The 18,873-nt window shown below is 32.4% G+C and overlaps 2 protein-coding genes across 2 annotated transcripts; one reads left to right on the forward strand and one right to left on the reverse strand.

Moving 5' to 3' along the window:
• Positions 1-1,459: 1,459 nt before the first annotated feature.
• Positions 1,460-4,052, forward strand: LOC145799210 (uncharacterized). The gene is made up of 3 exons (XM_082888745.1): positions 1,460-1,617; positions 1,909-1,990; positions 3,175-4,052. Exons 1-3 carry the CDS (start codon positions 1,606-1,608, stop codon positions 3,789-3,791), a joined length of 711 nt encoding a protein of 236 aa, XP_082744871.1. The 5' UTR covers positions 1,460-1,605; the 3' UTR covers positions 3,792-4,052.
• A 12,752-nt stretch (positions 4,053-16,804) lies between these two features.
• On the reverse strand, positions 16,805-17,488 carry LOC145799837 (uncharacterized). Its single transcript, XM_082889466.1, has one exon. It carries the CDS (start codon positions 17,486-17,488, stop codon positions 16,805-16,807), a length of 684 nt encoding a protein of 227 aa, XP_082745592.1.
• Positions 17,489-18,873: the final 1,385 nt, after the last annotated feature.

Raw genomic sequence — 18,873 nt, forward strand, 5'->3', positions numbered from 1 at the left:
ATTGTGTACTAAATTAAAACTCTTTTTAGTCCCATGATACCATAATAATAATACCATAATAGCAAGTAAAACAATAATGTTAGGTATTATGAAAGGGATAATATAATTTATTTATTTTTATAAAGATTCTTCATTTTGAATTAATATGTAGTATTTTATTGTATATTATGCAATCACTCTTAAATCAAGTTTATAAAAAAAAATTATAATATTTTTTTCATAATGTGTCATTAAAAAAAAAGTTTATATTTTATAATGAGCAAAGTTTTTGGCCACAAAGATGGATTGAATTATTTAGCTTTCGTTTGACAATGCCAGGCTTTTTGGCTTTTTAATTTTTTGACTATTTTAATTATAAAAAGACAAAATATATTTTTTAGCCTAATAAGATAAAACATCACATTCAAATCATAATCATTTCATTTTTTCTCTTACAAAAGTCAAAGCGCCTATCTCAAACAAAACTTTTTAACTCCAGACTAAAATAGCCAAAACACCAAAAGTCGTCTCACATCCCAAACGAACCCTTAGTTGGCCTGCAACTTCAACACATGCCTCATTTTAGTAATTCAATTTATTTAGGTAGGCCTCTATGAATAGATTGTCTATGAAAAAAAATTTAGATAAATTTGATAATTGTAATTAAGAATAGTTTTAAAAATAAATCTTTAATTTTTTTTAAAACAAATGTAATAAAATAACATACCTATAATTGTTATATGAAAAATGCTTGGGAACCCCCCTTTTGGAGGACCCCCACAACTTCGTTTGGATCTCAACAATTGAGGTATGTGTAGAACTCATTCATATATGTGTAGAGCCTACACTATTAATGATTGAAATCCAAAGGGAGTTGTGGAGATCCTAAAAAAATGGGTCTCAATCATTATTATTATTCTATATGTAGACTTAAAAATTGAGAGGATCAAGTTATTAGAATGAGACTCAACTAGATAATCCAATCCACAATGTAAAAAATATTAAAAAAAAGAAGCTATAGTCATTTTCAAAATAATAAAACAAATAAATACTTGAATACTTATAATTAAACAGACCCACCATGCGCCACCCACCTCATAGTTTAGATTTCTGGACCCAACTTGATTACGAGTCATAAGTAAGGCCTTTTGACCGGTTTGTTTTGAGAGATAGAATAGATGGAAATGATAGTGAGAAATTGTTAATTTATTTTTATATAAAATAATAAAATAAATAAAAAAATAAACATTATATTTTAAAAAAAATTCTCAATATATAAAAAATAAAAATAATAAAAAAGTTTCTAATCCGCTCACTATTTTTCTAATACCATCTCTACCTTCTCCTTACCAATCCCCCTTCCTCCTCCTTACTAATACCAAGGGATTACTAATCCCTTCCATATCTCTCAAAATAAACACTCCATTCTCAATCCCCTCCTCACTATCAAACCCAATCCCGTCTCCATAACCCCAAACAAGCGGGCCTTTACTCTGAACTACCCTTCTCTTTCTCTTTCTTTGCCTCTCTCTCTTTATTTCAGTGTCTCTCAGTGTAGTAATCAATACATCACTACAATTCATTCATCACCGAGTTCAGATCTGATCACTCCCAAGTCTCTCCACTATGGCTGAGAAGGTTTGTGAATTATGATCATCTTCCACTATCTCAAAAAACCCATTTAATTTTTATCCATTTTTTTTGTGTTTTTGTGGTTGAGATTTGTTTTCTTTAACATTGATATCTTGTCGATTTGGATTTAATTTCTTCATCATCTACTCCGGCAAATCTTCTATGGCAGGACTCAATTCTACTTCTTTCTTTGTCCCTGTCTAACTCAACAGCAAATTTTCTCATCTCCCAAACAGGGTTGTTCTTGTACTTTCTTGATTCCTTAACAATTGTAGTCTTCTGTCATCATGTAAACAGGTCACAACAATGGTGTTGAAGGTTGACCTTCAGTGCTCTAGCTGCTACAAGAAGATCAAGAAAATTCTTTGCAAATTTCCTCGTGAGTCCCCCCACCCCCCCCCCCCCCCCCCCCCCCAACCTTTTTGTATTCATTATTAAACATTTTATCCGATACATAATACATACATGCACATATATTTCATGTACGTACGAATTCAATATATATACAAAAAGGCTTGGACCCCTTTTTTGGTCCCACAACTCTTTTGAATATCAATCATCGAAATATGTATGAAACCCATTCATATATGTGTGAGTCTCATATCGTTAAAATTTAAAAGAATGATGAAGATCAAAAAAGAGGTCTTAATCATTATTCATATATATATATATATATATGAATTTGCCATTTATCCAGTGGACTAGATAATCGAAGAGAGAAGCACGACTTTACATATAAATAGAGGATTAAATTCTCCCGAGCAGACAATTCAATTGACCTATTGGGCTTTTTAGGGTCACGTTTCGATAATATATTTTGTTCATAAAAATATTCAATTGATCTCATAAATGTTGCAACATATATAAAGGAAACACTATCAAAGCCAGTGTATTATATACACCTTATAATTAGGGAAAAAATTGTTATAATTTCATACTTTTTAAGTTATAGTTAAAAAAAAATTATCATTACTAAACTACATAATTAAAGAATTCATGAGTTATAGATAAAATAATTTCATAACTAAAGGAAAAAATTGGTCATAATTAAAGAAAAGAAAAACATACTTAGAGTTACATATGGTACATCCTTTTTAAATGTGTGTATATTAGAATTTCTCATATAATTTTATCATTTTTTTCTATGAAAAAATAAACATTAAGTATGTTTTTTTTAAAATAAACTATTTTTTTTTTTCTACCGAAATAATAAAATCATAAATTTATGGTTCTCGAGTCAATTTAATTTTTTGGGAATAATTTAAATACTAAGACGTTATAAATAAAATGGATAAATCATTAAACATGGACATAGTGGAATGGGTTAAATTAGATCATCCAATGGAGTCCACAAACACGAGACAATTCCTTTCCTATATATAACCAAAAAATAACTTCGTGAATGAATTTTTGCTAAAGCAGAATTTAAAAAGGATAAGATGCTCGCACCCTGAATTATTTTATTTTTAAAATACTATTTTCATTGCTATGAATTTATTTTATATATATACATAATATTGTTTAATTTTGATTTCTTATGTGTGAACATTTGGGGATAATTAGAAATACGAGATCAGATTTATGATGAAAAGCAAAATACGGTGACGATCATTGTAGTATGTTGCAGCCCTGAGAAGATTCGTGACAAATTGTGTTGTAAGGGTGGGAAGACAATCAAGTGCATTGAGATCAAAGAGCCCACGAAGCCCAAGGAGCCTGAGAAGCCCAAGGAGCCTGAAAAGCCCAAAGAGCCCACGAAGGGTGGGAAGACAATCAAGTCCATTGAGATCAGAGAACCCACAAACCTCTTTGAGAAGCCCAAGGAACCCGAAAAGCCGATTGACCCCACGAATGGTGAGAAGACAATCAAGAGCATTGAGATCAAAGAGCCCACGAAGCCCAAGGAGCCTGAAAAGCCCAAAGAGCCACCATGTCCCCTAGCTTTTGTACCAGCTTTTATACCAGTTTGCTACCCACCGATGTATCCGGTTGGGATATGTTGTGGGCAATGCTATGAGGGCCGTACTGATGGACCATGTTATCATGGGCATGGAAGGCCAGTGCCATCCTATGATAATTATGGGTGTGGGCCTTCTGGTTATGGTGGGGATAGGGGTTGTTACACTAGGCGGTGTGATTACTTTAGTGAAGAAAACCCCACAGGATGCACAATCATGTAATGCTAATGCTTTGTCATGTCCAAGATTTTTTATTCCCTTGCTTAAAAAATGTTCAATTAATTTTGGGTGTATGTGGGTTTTTTATATAAAGGTTTTTTATATAAAGGTTTTTACATATATATAGGTACAAAAAAGGATCAATAATGAGGTTGGTAGTCTAATGTTTGTGGCCAAATGGTTATTGACATTGAGGTCACATAAGATGTTGTATGATTTGTCATTGTAATAAAAAAAATCTTCATTAATCATTTCCTACTATAAGTTTACTGTCTTTGTTTTGTTTTGCTTTTAATATTTTTTCAGTTAGGTGTTGTGACATTTCTTTTCTTTTTTCTTTTTTTTTCATTCACTTTCTAGACAAAGGTGAAAAGCTATACTACACTAAAATTATTTGGGAGGGTGCAAGGAACTTGAGAAAGTAGAGCACTTGGAATTGCTTTACATAATGGGAAACATATTATTAGGGGCCTCTATTGAAACAGAAGTGATTGAAATCACTAAAAAATAAATTATTAAAAATTTTAATGAGTTAAAAAAAATAAAAAATCAAATTAGAAGAGACAACCATCACATTAAAAGAGAGCCACCTCATTAATACTCCTCTTAATATTTATTTTTTAGTACTCCCAAGCATTAATCCTATTGAAATTGTTAAAATCGTTGGGTTACTTATTAGTTTAGTGTCAGTTAGACTTTTATTATTCAGTTTCATATGTTATAACTTTTTTTTTTTTTAAATAGGGTCACTTTCACTTTCAGCTTTTGGACCTAGTAACCTTAGCTGTCGAATTACAGGACTGCCTCTACAATGCAATAAGGTTACATTTATTTGACGATTAGATTAAATATAATTATAAAATTAATAAAATTGAGTGAGAAAATTAATAATATAATAATATTAAGTCAAAAATATAAGAGAGTATGTTTGTTTGTTTGTGTAGTAATGTGATAGTATTAATTGATTGGAATTAAACTCACGAAATTACATAATTGTAGAATCATTGAAACTAAGGGACAAAATAGTCCTTTACTATCAATCCCATTTCTCACCCATCTTCGCTAATAATAATATTTGAGAGCTCTAATTTGAAATTTCTAATGCAACTCTAATGATGTGGAGAGTACCGATGTGAAAATGGGGCCCACACTCCTCTCTCTATCTCTCTCTACTCTTTCCTTTCTACCTTATTAGAACTCCATTTAAAACTCTCAAATTAGAGTTATGTATCATTACTCCTTTGCTAATCCAACCATAGTGGTGGACCACTATTCCAATTGAAATGTTAATTCCTTTACAACTTTCTTAACCAAACATATTATGAGTGGAATCCATTTCACTCATAGTCTAGTTCTCGTATTCATACAGGCAAACAAACATGCCCTAAAAGAAAGGAAAGCAATGCTTGTGTCTTAGGTATTTTTGTTTTCAACTCCTAAATTGATTCACATGATAAATTATAAGAGGTGAACAAGTTTTTTGAAATATATTTCAAGATATTAATTAATATATAAGAAATATTGAATGGAAATTTTTGTCTTAAAAAAGGCTTTGTTGACTGGCCATGTTCTTGTTGTGTAATAAACTTGGGGCTTTTAAGTGAAAAGTGGGCCCATAAAATACTTTTTGAAGGCCCAAGTTGATTAGAATTTTTGTTTGATATATACCAGGAGGAATCAGAGGCTTAAGAAGACCCGGGCAATCTGAGCATATAATATCACCAAACTTTATTATGCTTTCCCGAAATTATGATTCTTCTCGGTCTATACTAATTTTTATTTGAGTGAACTATCAATAAATTTTAAATAATGATTTTATGAATCGTTTGATCTATTCTTTTTTCTTATGAATTGAAAAGTTTTATTTTAGTGTGAATTATATAAAAGCTAATAAATGTGCATGTTATGTGTTGAGAGATAAACATAAATTTTTTTCATAATGTTAAAATTACTAAATGTAACAGTTTAAAAAAATTTCTTAATGTACTTTTTCCAACTATAATACTCCAATATAACATTCAAAAAACATAGCACTCTAATGTAACCAAAAAAAAAAAAAAATTTAGTGCATTTTGTTTCAAATGTAGTAACGTAACATTTCCAAAAAAATTCTTAATGCACTTTTCTCAAACGTAACATTTCAATCAATGTAACACACAAAAACTCCTTATACTATATTTTTTTCAAACGTAACACTCTAATATAACATATTAAAAAACTTCTTAGTATATTTTTTTCAAATGTAATGATGTAACATTTCAAAAAAAACTCATTAATGTATTTTTTTCAAATGTAACACACTAAAAGACCTTTTAGTGTACTTTTCTCAAATGTAACAATGTAATATTCTAAAAGAACTCCTTAGTATATATATATATATATATACTTCCAAACGTAACACTCCTATCAATATAACATGCAAAAACTCCTTGCTATACTTTTTTTCCAAACGTAACACTGTAATGAAACACTCCAATGTAATACCAAAAAATCACACTAACATAAACGTAAATTTCAACGTTGAACAACTAACACTTCAGCTACCAATCCCCCCCAAAAAAAATCTTTCAACCTCACCTTTCCCGTCCCATCCTAAAAACGCATCAGAAAATTAAAAAATAATCACAAAAAGACATTCACTTAAACACAATCAAATCAAATAAATATAACTTTTCAAAATAAAAAAAACTAATTGATTCATAAGAAAGCTTTTAAAACTAAATGTATCAATATTCCCCCATATATAATTTATGGATAAATTTCCTTTTTTGTTTTAGAAGTTTGTATTATAGTATTTGGTGTAATTTCATTATGATAATTATTTTGAAAAGAAAAAAAAAGAAGTTAATTATTGACAAGTAAGCACAATAGTACTTTTAACTTTTATTAGTTTTATTTATACTTTTATAAATAGCAATTGACCAATCGATAGACAGATTAAATTTTTTTAAGTAATATTTTGTAAAATTAAGTGGAATTATTTATATATGTCTATATATAAATTATTTTCAGAAATATTTTAAAATCTATTCATTACAAAAGAATAATATTAATTTTATCATAATATAAAATATAACAATAATAAATATATAAAATAATTTTGGTTGAATTATTTAGAGAAAATTAGTCTAAGGTCCCTATCCCATTTTTAGTAATGGATAAAGTCCACAATATTATTTTGTAATGTCTAAAGTCCCTCAACCCCACACCCACATATCATAAAGAAATTTGATTCTCTCAAATCAAACCAGCATCTCCCTCTCTCTCTTTGCTCCTCTCTACCTCCACTAAACTAATCTCTCGATTCATCCGTTGTCTTCCTCTCGGCGGTACCCCTGGATGCCGTCGGTTTTGCCTGACGACTGTCGCAGTGACTGTGACTCATCATCTTCGATTGTCGATGATGGAGATGGAAACATCGCTTCATCATTGATTTGCAAGGTGTTGGATTTTGATCTCAACGTCTTGCTGCCATTGAATGAGGCTGGTGAAAATGATCTAGACCTTCATCTCTGATTATGATAATGATTATGATGATGATCGATAGGTTCAACATACATATATATAGGGTCTTCTAGGTGGTTGGGTTTTGTGAATGGGATTAATAGAAAGCGGTGGAGGAAAAGAGTGGTAAAGAATGGACTCATCTGATGATGATACTAAATCTAAAGGCTCATTCTTTGTTGAAACTAAATCTCTAGTTGAGTTTGATTTTAGTCCTACAAACATTGCAGAAGAAGAAGATAAGCTGCTGATCATGATCATGATGATGGAATCACAGAACTCCATGCCCATGGATACAACTTGTTCGAATCAAATACCCAATTGGAGTTCTTCGAACCCACTAAACCCACAAATCCAAAAACCAAAATCTATGGAACAATCAGCCCAAACAGCTTTAAAGAAGATGATGATAAACACCACCATGAACACAACCTTTTCTCCCTCCTCCCCCACATCTCTCTCTCTCTCTCTCTCTCTCTCTCTCTCTCTCTCTACAACTCACCCCTTTCTCTCTCTATATAGATATGTATATAGATAGATAGATAGATAAATATATAGATAGATACAAACTTTTTTTTGTTTTGGTTTTTGGTTTTTTTTTTATAGGTGGGTATTGGATTTTCTCTCTCTTTTTCTTGGTAAAGTGAAGAGAGATAGCATTTTTGTCTTTTGATATTAATGTGTTTTTGTTTTTTTGATTTTGAAAGTAAATTTCTCTGGACTTTTATTTGAGTCCAGAGAAAATTAAAAGCTTGTTATTACAATCTAAAAAAAATTATAATTATTACAAGTTTCTCTAGACTTTTATGTTGTGTTTTTTTATGTGCTTTTATATTGAACAAGTTATTTTTCTCATATTTTTCTTGGCAACCAAACAAACTTTATGCTTTATGGTTCACTTGAAATCCAGAGAAAATTCAGAGAAATTCTCTGAAAATCCAAAGAAAATATCTAGACTCCATCCAAAGAATTTCTCTAGCCTTTCCAGAATTTCTCTGGAGACAAATTCTCTAGGAAGTCTAGAGAATTCTCTGGATATATGTATATTGGTTGTTGTTGTTGTTTATTTGGGTGATCGATTTGTGTATTGCACGTCATGGTTGGGAAGGGAGAGAAATTTTCTAGTTTGAACCCAGAGAAATTCTTACCAAAATTAGAGAAATTCTCTAAAAATTTAGAGAAAATCTGTAGACTAATTTCTCTGGAGAAGTCTAGAGAAATTTTCTGAATCAAATTTTCTCTGGATCGATGTTGGAGGACCTTAGACATTATAAAAATATTGGATGTCTTATATGCTATAAAATCTTAATACTAGGGACCTTAAAAAAAATCTACAATTATTTATGTATATCTAGGAGTGTAAAAATGGTATGTGGCCCGTGGGTGGCACGAAGCTCGTCCGCGGCCCGGGCCCTAGGCTTAGGCCTGGGCCATCGTTTTAAAACCTGACTTGGCCTGTGGGCCTACCTGGGCTGGCTTGTGGCCCGGCCCATCAGCCCACTCATGGCCCACTGTCACAACCCGCTCCCCATACCCAAGGGTTAAGTATCGTGATGGCCAGTAACTGAAGTTACCTCCAACCAATTCTTAAACAAATTACTAAACGCGAGTGGAAAAATATTTAAGTGAGGGTACTAAAATAATCGTTGGAGCTTCTATTCAATTAAATTGTCAGAGCTGAACTATGTTTACAAAGTGCTTTGTGCCTATCTCACGTGCTGGCCTTGACATGTGACCTGAAAGTGGTAAACAACTATAAGCACATGGCAGAGTGTGAAATATTATACTAAGAGCATAAGGCATAAAATTCACAATGGATAATTATTGGCTAAGAAAAGTTTCATATCAAAATACAGAGTATATAATATAAAAATTATTTGACATATAATACATAAACGAAATAATCATAACCACGGTACAAAACGGAAGAGAACAGATGTAGGGACTCAAGAGGTGGCTCGCACGGACTCTAGAGGTGGCTTCCATAATAGTTTAACACTTAGCTCCGTACAACACTTTGCCCCACACCAGAAATCAGAGTGTTAGTGGATCCATGACAGACAGAAGGTCACAAGGGGACCAATTATAGGGCCAATGGTTATTTAAGTCCTCTAAGGCATGAGACCTTGTGATGGTACTTATAGAAAATAATTGCTTATAAAATCATTGTCAAATAATTAATAAAATTTAAACAAACATATCTATGGGTGTCAATTTTAGCAAATAGAGTTTAGAAAATAATCAACATAATTGAAATATTAATCTAGTTTATAAAGCACAAATTACGTAAAATAAATTATAGTAACTCAAAACATACGTAAAATATATTACAGTAACTCAAGATATAATATAACTCACCTTAACTTTAATACCTCACTCTTTCTTTCCACAACCAAAGACCCTCTGGACTTCCATTATTTTTTTTTCCTTTTCTTAGTTTCTTTCCCTTCTCCTTCCTCTTAGTAATCCTAAGCAAAACCCCCAATTTATGGAGAGGCAATCGTGGGCAGCAAGCCACAAGGCTGCCAACGAGTCTAAGTTCCATTCACTTGCCATTAATTCATACTTATCTAATAATTCATATTTATCTAAAATACTTAACTTTAGGATCAATTCTACTGTGGCCCAAATTTTAAACTAATTATATATCCTTTTTATTTTGATAGTATATAATCCCTAATTTAATTACACTTTATCTCATACGCCCATAATATTCAATATTTTATTTTACTCTTACAGAATCTTTAATTAAACATTTAGGGTTTTTCTCATTTATAATTAAATAATACGAATATAAAATTTAAGGGACAACTTAAATTTTCGAATTGTTACACCCAGTCAAAGCCCGGGCCGCCCGAGGCCTAGTGTTATTTTTAGTGGAAAATAATAAAATTTTGGTAGAAAAAATAAAACAATAAAAAAATAAATTTGTTTAGGCTCGCCTAAGCCCGCCCAAAGCCGGAGACCAAGCCCAGGTCCACCGACCCACCCAAGGCCTGAGTACCCCCTAGCTTGGGCCTGGGCCTAAGCCTAATTTTTTAGCTCATGGGCTGGACCGACTAGGCCTGATTTTTGACGGGAGCCCGCAAGGCCCGACATGGGCCGGGTTAGGCCAAATTTACACCCCTATGTATATCTATGTGTACATATGTATAAAATTATTAAAAAAAATATATTACGAAATATGCAGTGTTTTTTTTGCCCTGATTGAATTATGAAAGGGTATTTTAATATTAAAAATAGTAATTAAATTAGAGAAAAAAAGTCGGCCCAAGCCAAATTTACACCCCTATGTATATCTATGTGTACATATGTATAAAATTATTTAAAAAAAAATATTACGAAATATGCAGGTTAATTTTTGCACCATTGAATTATGAAAGTGAATTTTAATTTATATATATATATATATGATAATAAAATAAGTGTTAATTTTAATATTAAAAATAGTAATTAAATTCGAGAAAAAAAAAGTCATTTAAAATTAAAGAATGATTTTAATTATTTATTTTGATAATTTAAACCACGTTGTTCTATAAAAGTGTTACTTAAATATATATAATTTTATTTTAATTATTTATATGTATGTTAATAATCTTATCCCTATCGTGCTATATAATTGCAATAAATATATATAACGAGTTTATATGATATTAAATTATAACATAATAAAATAAGCACTCAGTTTGACATTATTAATAATAGTTAAATTGGAAGAAAAATTAATAACATAAAATGAAAAGTGATTCTAATTTTTTTTATTTTTTTATTCATTTGGAAATAAAAATATGTCAAAATAGAAATTTTATCAAATATATTTTAAAAAGTTAAATATAAGTACGTTGTGGTTGAATTAAAAATAAATAATTAATTAATTAATTATGTTGAGTATCGATTTTTCTTTAATATTATTTTTATATTGTTTCTACATATTGTATATGATTATATATAGTTATATAAAATTTAAATTAAATATAAATATTTCCTAATAAACAATTTCATGTTAAATATGAAACTCAATATAAATTAATAATAAAATATGAAAATGGTAGACAAAAGAAATAAGAAATATATTTAATTTTAATATAAAATTTGAATACTTGAATAAAATTGAGAAAAACAGAAGAAAATTAATTCATAAAATATTTTTTTGTACATATAATTCTATTAACTTTTATTTATGGGTAGTGTAGATTAATTAGAAGTCTTTTAAATATTAGATTTTAAACATAATTAGTATATGTGTATGTTACATGGCATTTAAAAAAAAAAAAAAAAGAAGATGAAAAGTGAGATGCGCCACATAGAAGACAGAGAAAAATTGTAAAAGTAATACTACTTTTATATATATAATAGTAGTTGTCCTGGGTTATTTTTTTTCTTTTTAAATTATATTTTATAAAATTAAATTAAATTATTTATATATGTATGTATAAAAATTATTTTTAGAAATATGTTGCAATGTATGCATTAACATTAAAAATAATGATTAAATTAGAGAAAAAAAAGTCATTTAAAATTAAATAATGATTATTTATTTTGACAATCTTAACCTCATCGTTCTATAAAAGTGTTATTTAAATAAATATATATAATAATTTTACTTTAATTATTTATGTGTATTTTGATAATCTTAGTCCTATCATGCTATAAAAGTGTAACTAAAATAAATATATAATGATTTTATATTATATTAAATTATAATATGGTAAAATAAACACTCAATTTGACATTAATAATAATAGTTAAATTAGAAAGAAAAAAAGTAATATATAATTAAAAGTGATTCTAATTATTTAATTTTTTTTATTCATTTGAAAATTAAAATAAGTAGGAATGGAAGTTATACAAAATATTATTTTAAAAAATTACAAACAAGTATGTTGTGATTACTTATGTTGAGCATTAATTTTTCTTTAATATCTATTTTAAAAATATTTATACATATTATATATATACATATATATATATATGTATATAAATTTTAAATTAAATATAAATTTTTCCTAATAAACAACTTCATATTAAATAGGAAACTCAATATAAATTAATATTAATAATAAAATATAAATAAGATAGAATATATATATATATATATATTTAATTTTAATATAAAAATCGAATACTTGAATAAAAGTGAAAAAAAGTAGATGAAAATTAATTCACAATATTTTTTTGTACATATAATTATATTAAATTTTATTTATGGGTGGTTCAAATTAAGTAGAAAATTTTTAAATATTAGATTTTAGAAATAATTAGGTTAGAAAAGAACAAAGATATGTCATAGGTGAGAGAAAATTTTTGAGAGTAAATACTACTTATATATGATTTACAAAAAATAAAAATTTCACAAATAATACTGAATAATTACGTTAAATTTTTGAAATTTATTATATATATATATATATCTTTGAATCCCAAAAGAGGTAGCATAATTTAACCTATTTTCTATAAGGCCCACAAACGATACTGAATAATTTTTGCATGATCACAAAAAAATTCTAAACATCTACATGCAGGCATAGCAGTTGATAAAATTTCCAAGTTCAAGAGGACTCGGATCCAACAAAGTGAATTCAAGTAGCTCGGGATCACACTCAAACACATCCATTTCTTCTTCACTCAGGCTAACCCATGCTACAATTCCACCACCCGACCCAGTATCCATCAAAAAAATGAGATTCATTACCAGTGGATCCTCTGCACCTTCTAGGCTCACCCAAACGGGCCTTCCCCACCCGAAATCAGCTTCATATCTATCCTCATTTGTCACTGCCCAAACCTGTCCCTATGGGTTTAGCATCGTAACCGGCCAGTAATCCGTGATTACGAAAGGCCTGCTTAACAGTAATAACAATAGTACAGAGTAAGGGGCTGGTGGAAGCCAAACAGTAAATAAAAAATGTCCAATGAGCTGTGAAAATCTGAGTGGAAAAAGACTTATATGGACTAGTCCACATTCATACCCATAACGTATATACACAAAACATACAGGTTAGGGATCCAAATCCTTTACCATAACTGTACAGTCAAAAGTCTAAAACATTAATTACATAACAGAGACAAAAGGGTGAATCTGGAACACCCCAAGACAGCCTTAGCTTAAACGGACTCGGAACCTCGAAGTGAGGCACAATGGTTGGCGTGACAAAACATGAGCTTAACTCGACGCTCCTAGTTTCGGTTCGGTGCCTGGCCACCTACATACATATATAAACAGTGAGCAAAAACCCAATGAATAACAACTGTGTAAAGGGGTTAAGAATGAATGTCCTTTCAGCAATTAAAACAGTCATTTACATCAATAGATCAGTTATTCAATCAGTGGCTCATGTTTCATGCCATATCAGTCGATTAGAAATCATAGCAGTCGTACGTGGTACATCCAATACCAAAACAGTACAGTAGGTCTTAATAGACCGAACAGTCAGTTGATGACCATCATACAGTAAACAGTAGTAGTTCCAAACATTGGAACTGACAGAGATCTCTGTAACAGTAGCAGTAAAAGTGACAGTACAGTAGCAGTAACAGTAACAATAAGTTGCTATGGATGCCACGAGTACAGTTCATAAAATAAGACAAACATTCATTCAGTAAACAATGTCACTTCAGAACGCAGTACAGTCGATCATTCAGAAAATAATCATAATTGAACATATCTTTACAACATTGTTACTCACAGATTACTGGGCTATAGGCAAGCTAATCAGCGTCCTCGGGTGCCTACCTTACACAGTTGCAGAACGAACACACACTAAGTTACACGCTTGGGATTAATAACTTAGCCCCTTACCTTGACTTGGTGTGGTTCTATAACATTATCCTCATTAAGATGCCTTAAACATGGCCTAGGATGCCTAGGATGGAATGAGGGTGTAAAAAAATATACTTTAAAACACTTTTCAAAATTTACTGAAAACAGGGGTCTCGCTCAAGAGTGGCTTTCGCTCGAGCGGACATGCAGACAATGAAGCTACGCTCGAGCATGAATTCCCTCGCTCGAGCGGACTGCAAACTCTTGAAAAGTACTGGTTGCACGTTTTCCACGCTCAATGAACGCTCAACCCATGCTCGAGCGTGAGACTCAGATCCTCGCTCGAGCGCGGATAACCTCACTCGAGCGGACTGCAAAACACATAAACTTCTGGGCATATGCATTTCACGCTTGAGCGTGACTCTCAAAGCTCGAGCGGAAGTGCATGTACTTAGAGTGTAGTCCTCCGCTCGAGCGTGGATCAAAAATCTGGAATTTCCAAATTAATCCTCAAGCACAAAACTCAACCTTTAAAGCTTCAAACTCGATTTTTCTAGGCCAATTTTCTGGAAAATATTTAGAAACTCATAATACAACATGTTTTAAAGATCATTTCATAAAATCAAGCCCAAAGGTGTGACAATTGAACGCAATCCTAAATGTAAACTTGAAGAACAATGCAAGAACGTAACATGTATGAGTTCTTATCAACTCTAATGCTCCAAAGCATGACCAAATGTAAGATTGAGCTAAAAAACATGGTGAACCTCTAGAGTACAACCACAATATGGACATGCATGCAAGGATTTCATGAAAACAACCTCAAAATTCTATGATATGGACATGCATGCATGAATTCACTCTCAAATCAACACTTTAAGCTAATTCTTGACTCTAATCACCAATTTTTTCCATGAACCATGCATGTAACAACTTAAATTCATAATTAAGGGAGTGAACTTCCTACCTTAAGTCTTGAATTCCAAATGTGGTAGCTCAAATATGCAATTCTCCTTCAATTCCTCTAATTTTCCAAGCCAAATTTCTAGATGAATTCAATTTTCCCCTATTCTCCCTCTCTCTCACGGTTTGGTCTTGAGGAGATGGTGAAATGATAGTGCCAAACATATATGAATCAAGACTAAATAAATGGTCTAAATTAATCCACTCAATGGCAATTGTGTAATAAATTCAAACTAATGAAATTTAACTTTATTTATTCTAATTTAATCATTCCAAATCGAATTTAATTAAACCTACGATAAAATCATATAAATCCTAATTAGTATATAACACTAATCAATTTTTGGTTCGGTCGCCGATAAGGCTTTCAATTCGCAATTCAAAATTAAAACATGAACAGATCATTCAGTAACAAACAGATAGAAATGCATGTAGACAACCACAAATTCATAATGTCCGTACCTCGTTCGGAAGACAGTCTTTTCAATGTCCTTTGTTTTGACCTTCAACTGGTGATATCCGGATCTAAGGTCAATTTTGAAGAAAACTTGAGCACCTTGCAATTGGTCAAATAAATCATCAATACGAGGCAATGGGTACTTGTTTTTCACTGTCACCTTGTTCAATTCGCCGTAGTCAATGCAGAGTCTTAGTGAGCCGTCTTTCTTTTTCACAAATAAAACTGGTGCGCCCTACGGTGAAGTACTGGGTCTGATGAACTTCTTATCCAACAATTCTTGCAGCTGAATTTTCAATTCTTTCAATTCAGTAGGTGCCATTATGTACGGAGCTTTAGAAATTGGCTGTGTACCCGGTAACACCTTAATAATGAACTCAATCTCTCTATCAATCAAATCCCCTGGCAAGTCATCTGGAAAAACATCTGGGAATTCTCTAACTATAGGAATACTGTTCACATTAGCTTTAGTATTAGCAGGTACAGTCAATGTGCAACATAAATACCCTTTACACCCCTTTTTAATCAATTTGAATGCTTTCATGGACGAAATCAGATATAGGGGAGATTCTACACCAACTCCGTTAAACACAAATTCAGCAATGCAGGTGGACGAAAAACAACTTGTTTCGTTATACAGTCTATAGAAGCATGATATTTTGTTAACCAGTCCATTCCCAAAATTACATCGAAATGATCAATATTCAATGGCAGTAAATCAATATACAAAAGTACATCTCCAATAACAATCTCATATGCAGGATACACATAAGCACAAGTCATGGATCCCCCAGTAGGTGAAGATACAGCTAACAAATAGTTCATAGGTTCCAGTGGTCTATTTAATTTTCGTGAAAAAGCATGCGAGACAAACGAATGTATAGACCCCGAATCAATCAGAATATAAGCATTTTGAGCACAAATTGAGAGTATACCTGATACAACTGTCTCGGTATTCTGCACGTCTCCCGATACAAGTGCGAACACCCGGCCTTGCCTTAACGATTCCTTTCCAGTAGCTTTGGGATTAGGTTTTGGTGTAATAGTCGATGCTACGGCACTAGTTGCGGCCCTACTATTGCCTTGAGACGTGGAAGGGCAATCTTTGACCATGTGACCCACCTTGCCACTCCTGTAACATGCCCCAGAAATTTTGTAGAAAACCCCTTTGTGCCTCTTGCCGCATTCTGAACAAGGCGGTATGGAATTGTTGCCCTGGCTAGAACTACTCGATGACCCAGTGTTTTGCTTCTTGCTCAATGAACTATTCCGGCCTTTCTTAAAATTAAAGCCTTGCCACTTACCCCGCCATTTAGTTACTGGTGTCTTAGTCTATTTCATTGCTGCAACATTTGTTTCGGCTATAATTGCTCGGTCAAGGACATCCACATATTTGAGTAGTTTCAAAACATTGATTCGATCAAGTATCTCTGCATTGATCCCGCCTTCAAATTTCCTGGCCTTTTTATAATCAGTGTCCACTATGTGTGGTGCATATTGGGCGAGTTCGGTGAACTTTGATTCATATTCGGCTACTGACATGGTGCCCTGCTTTAATTGCTCAAATTCAGTCACTTTGCGGTCCCTGACACACTGAGGGAAGTATTTCTCATAAAAAGCTTCCTTGAATTGTGTCCAGGTCATGGCATTGTTAGTATCACGTATAACCATCCACCATTGTCTGGCCTCTTCTTGTAAGGCAAAGGTAGCCAATAATACTTTGTGTGCCTCCGAACAAGGAAACACTTCAAACAGCTTTTCGATTTCTAAAACCCATGCTTCAGCCTTTAATGGCTCAAGACCTCCTTGAAACGTTGGTGGCTTCATTTTGTTAAACTTTTGTGTCAAAGCAATTACATCATCATGAACATTTGGTTCTGGTTGTACTGGAGGAGGTGGGGGCTGTTGGTTCTGTTGTCGTCTTAGAGCCTCAGTCAATAGTTCAACCATTCTTTCCAACCTTGTCATTCTTGCTTCAGATGGTTTAGATTCATCGGCATTTCTTGCATTCTCCATTTCACTATACACAATACGGTAATAATAAACATAGGAAAATTGCTTATTTAAGCACATTAGCATGTATATTCAAATCATAGCCACACACACTTTCTCATGCACATGCAATGCCCTAATTACTTTTCTAGGATATCTTATAGCTCATTTGGACACGTGTGTGCGGTATAACTCGTGCTCTGATACCACTCTGTCACGACCCAAACCCGCCCCTAAGGGTTTATCATCGTAACCAGCCAGTAATCCGTGATTACCAAAGGCCTGCTTAACAGTAATAACAATAGTACAGAGTAAGGGGCTGGCGGAAGCCAAACAGTAAATAAAAGATGTCTAATGAGCTGTGAAAATCTAGTGGAAAAAGACTTATATGGACTACTCCATATTCATACTCATAACGTATATACACATAAAATACAGGTTAGGGATCCAATCTCTTTACCATAACTGTACAGTCAAAAGTCTAAAACATTCATTACATAACAGAGACAAAAGGGTGAATCTGGAACACCCCAAGACAGCCTTGGCTTGAACGGACTCGGAACCTCGAAGTGAGGCACAATGGTTGGCTCGACAAAACATGAGCTTAACTCGACGCTCCTAGCTTCGGTCCGGTGCTTGGCCACCTACACACATATATAAACAGTGAGTTAAAACCCAGTGAATAACAACTGTGTAAAGGGGTTAAGAATGAATGTCCTTTCAGTAATTAAAACAGTCATTTGCATCAGTAGATCAGTTATTCAATCAGTGGTCATGTTTCATGCCATATCAGTCGATTAGAAATCATAGCAGTCGTACGTGGTACATCCAATACCAAAACAGCACAGTAGGTCTTAATAGACCGAACAGTCAGTTGATGGCCATCATACAGTAAACAGTAGTAGTTCCAAACATTGGAACTGACAGAGATCTCTGTAACAGTAGCAGTAACAGTGACAGTACAGTAGCAGTAACAGTAACAATAAGTTGCTATGGATGTCACAAGTACAGTTCATCAAATAGGACAAACATTCAATCAGTAAACAATGTCACTTTAGAAAGTAGTACTGTCGATCATTCAGAAAATAATCATAATTGAACATATCTTTACAACATTGTTACTCACAGATTATTGGGCTATAGGCAAGCTAATCAGTGTCCTCGGGTGCCGACCCTACACAGTTGCAGAACGAACACATACTAAGTTACACACTTGGTATTAATATCTTAGCCCCTTAACTTGACTTGGTGTGGTTCTATAACATTATCCTCATTAAGATGCCTTAAACATGGCCTAGGAATGCCTAGGATGGAATGAGGGTGTAAAAAAATGTACTTTAAAATACTTTTCAAAATTCGCTGAAAACAGGGGTCTCGCTCGAGCGTGGCTTTCCCCGCTCGAGCGGACA

This window comes from Camellia sinensis, chromosome 9, assembly GCF_055761805.1.
Source record: "Camellia sinensis isolate YWXY chromosome 9, ASM5576180v1, whole genome shotgun sequence".
In the NCBI taxonomy this organism is placed as follows: Eukaryota; Viridiplantae; Streptophyta; class Magnoliopsida; order Ericales; family Theaceae; genus Camellia; species Camellia sinensis.

Excerpts from the sequence above, each read along its gene's own strand:
- LOC145799210 (XM_082888745.1), top strand. Across the intron at positions 1,991-3,174 it reads AATTCTTTGCAAATTTCCTC|AAATACGAGATCAGATTTAT; the intron begins GTGAGTCCCCCC and ends GGGGATAATTAG.
- LOC145799837 (XM_082889466.1), bottom strand. The coding sequence starts at position 17,488 with ATGGAGAATGCAAGAAATGCCGATGAATCTAAACCATCTGAAGCAAGA.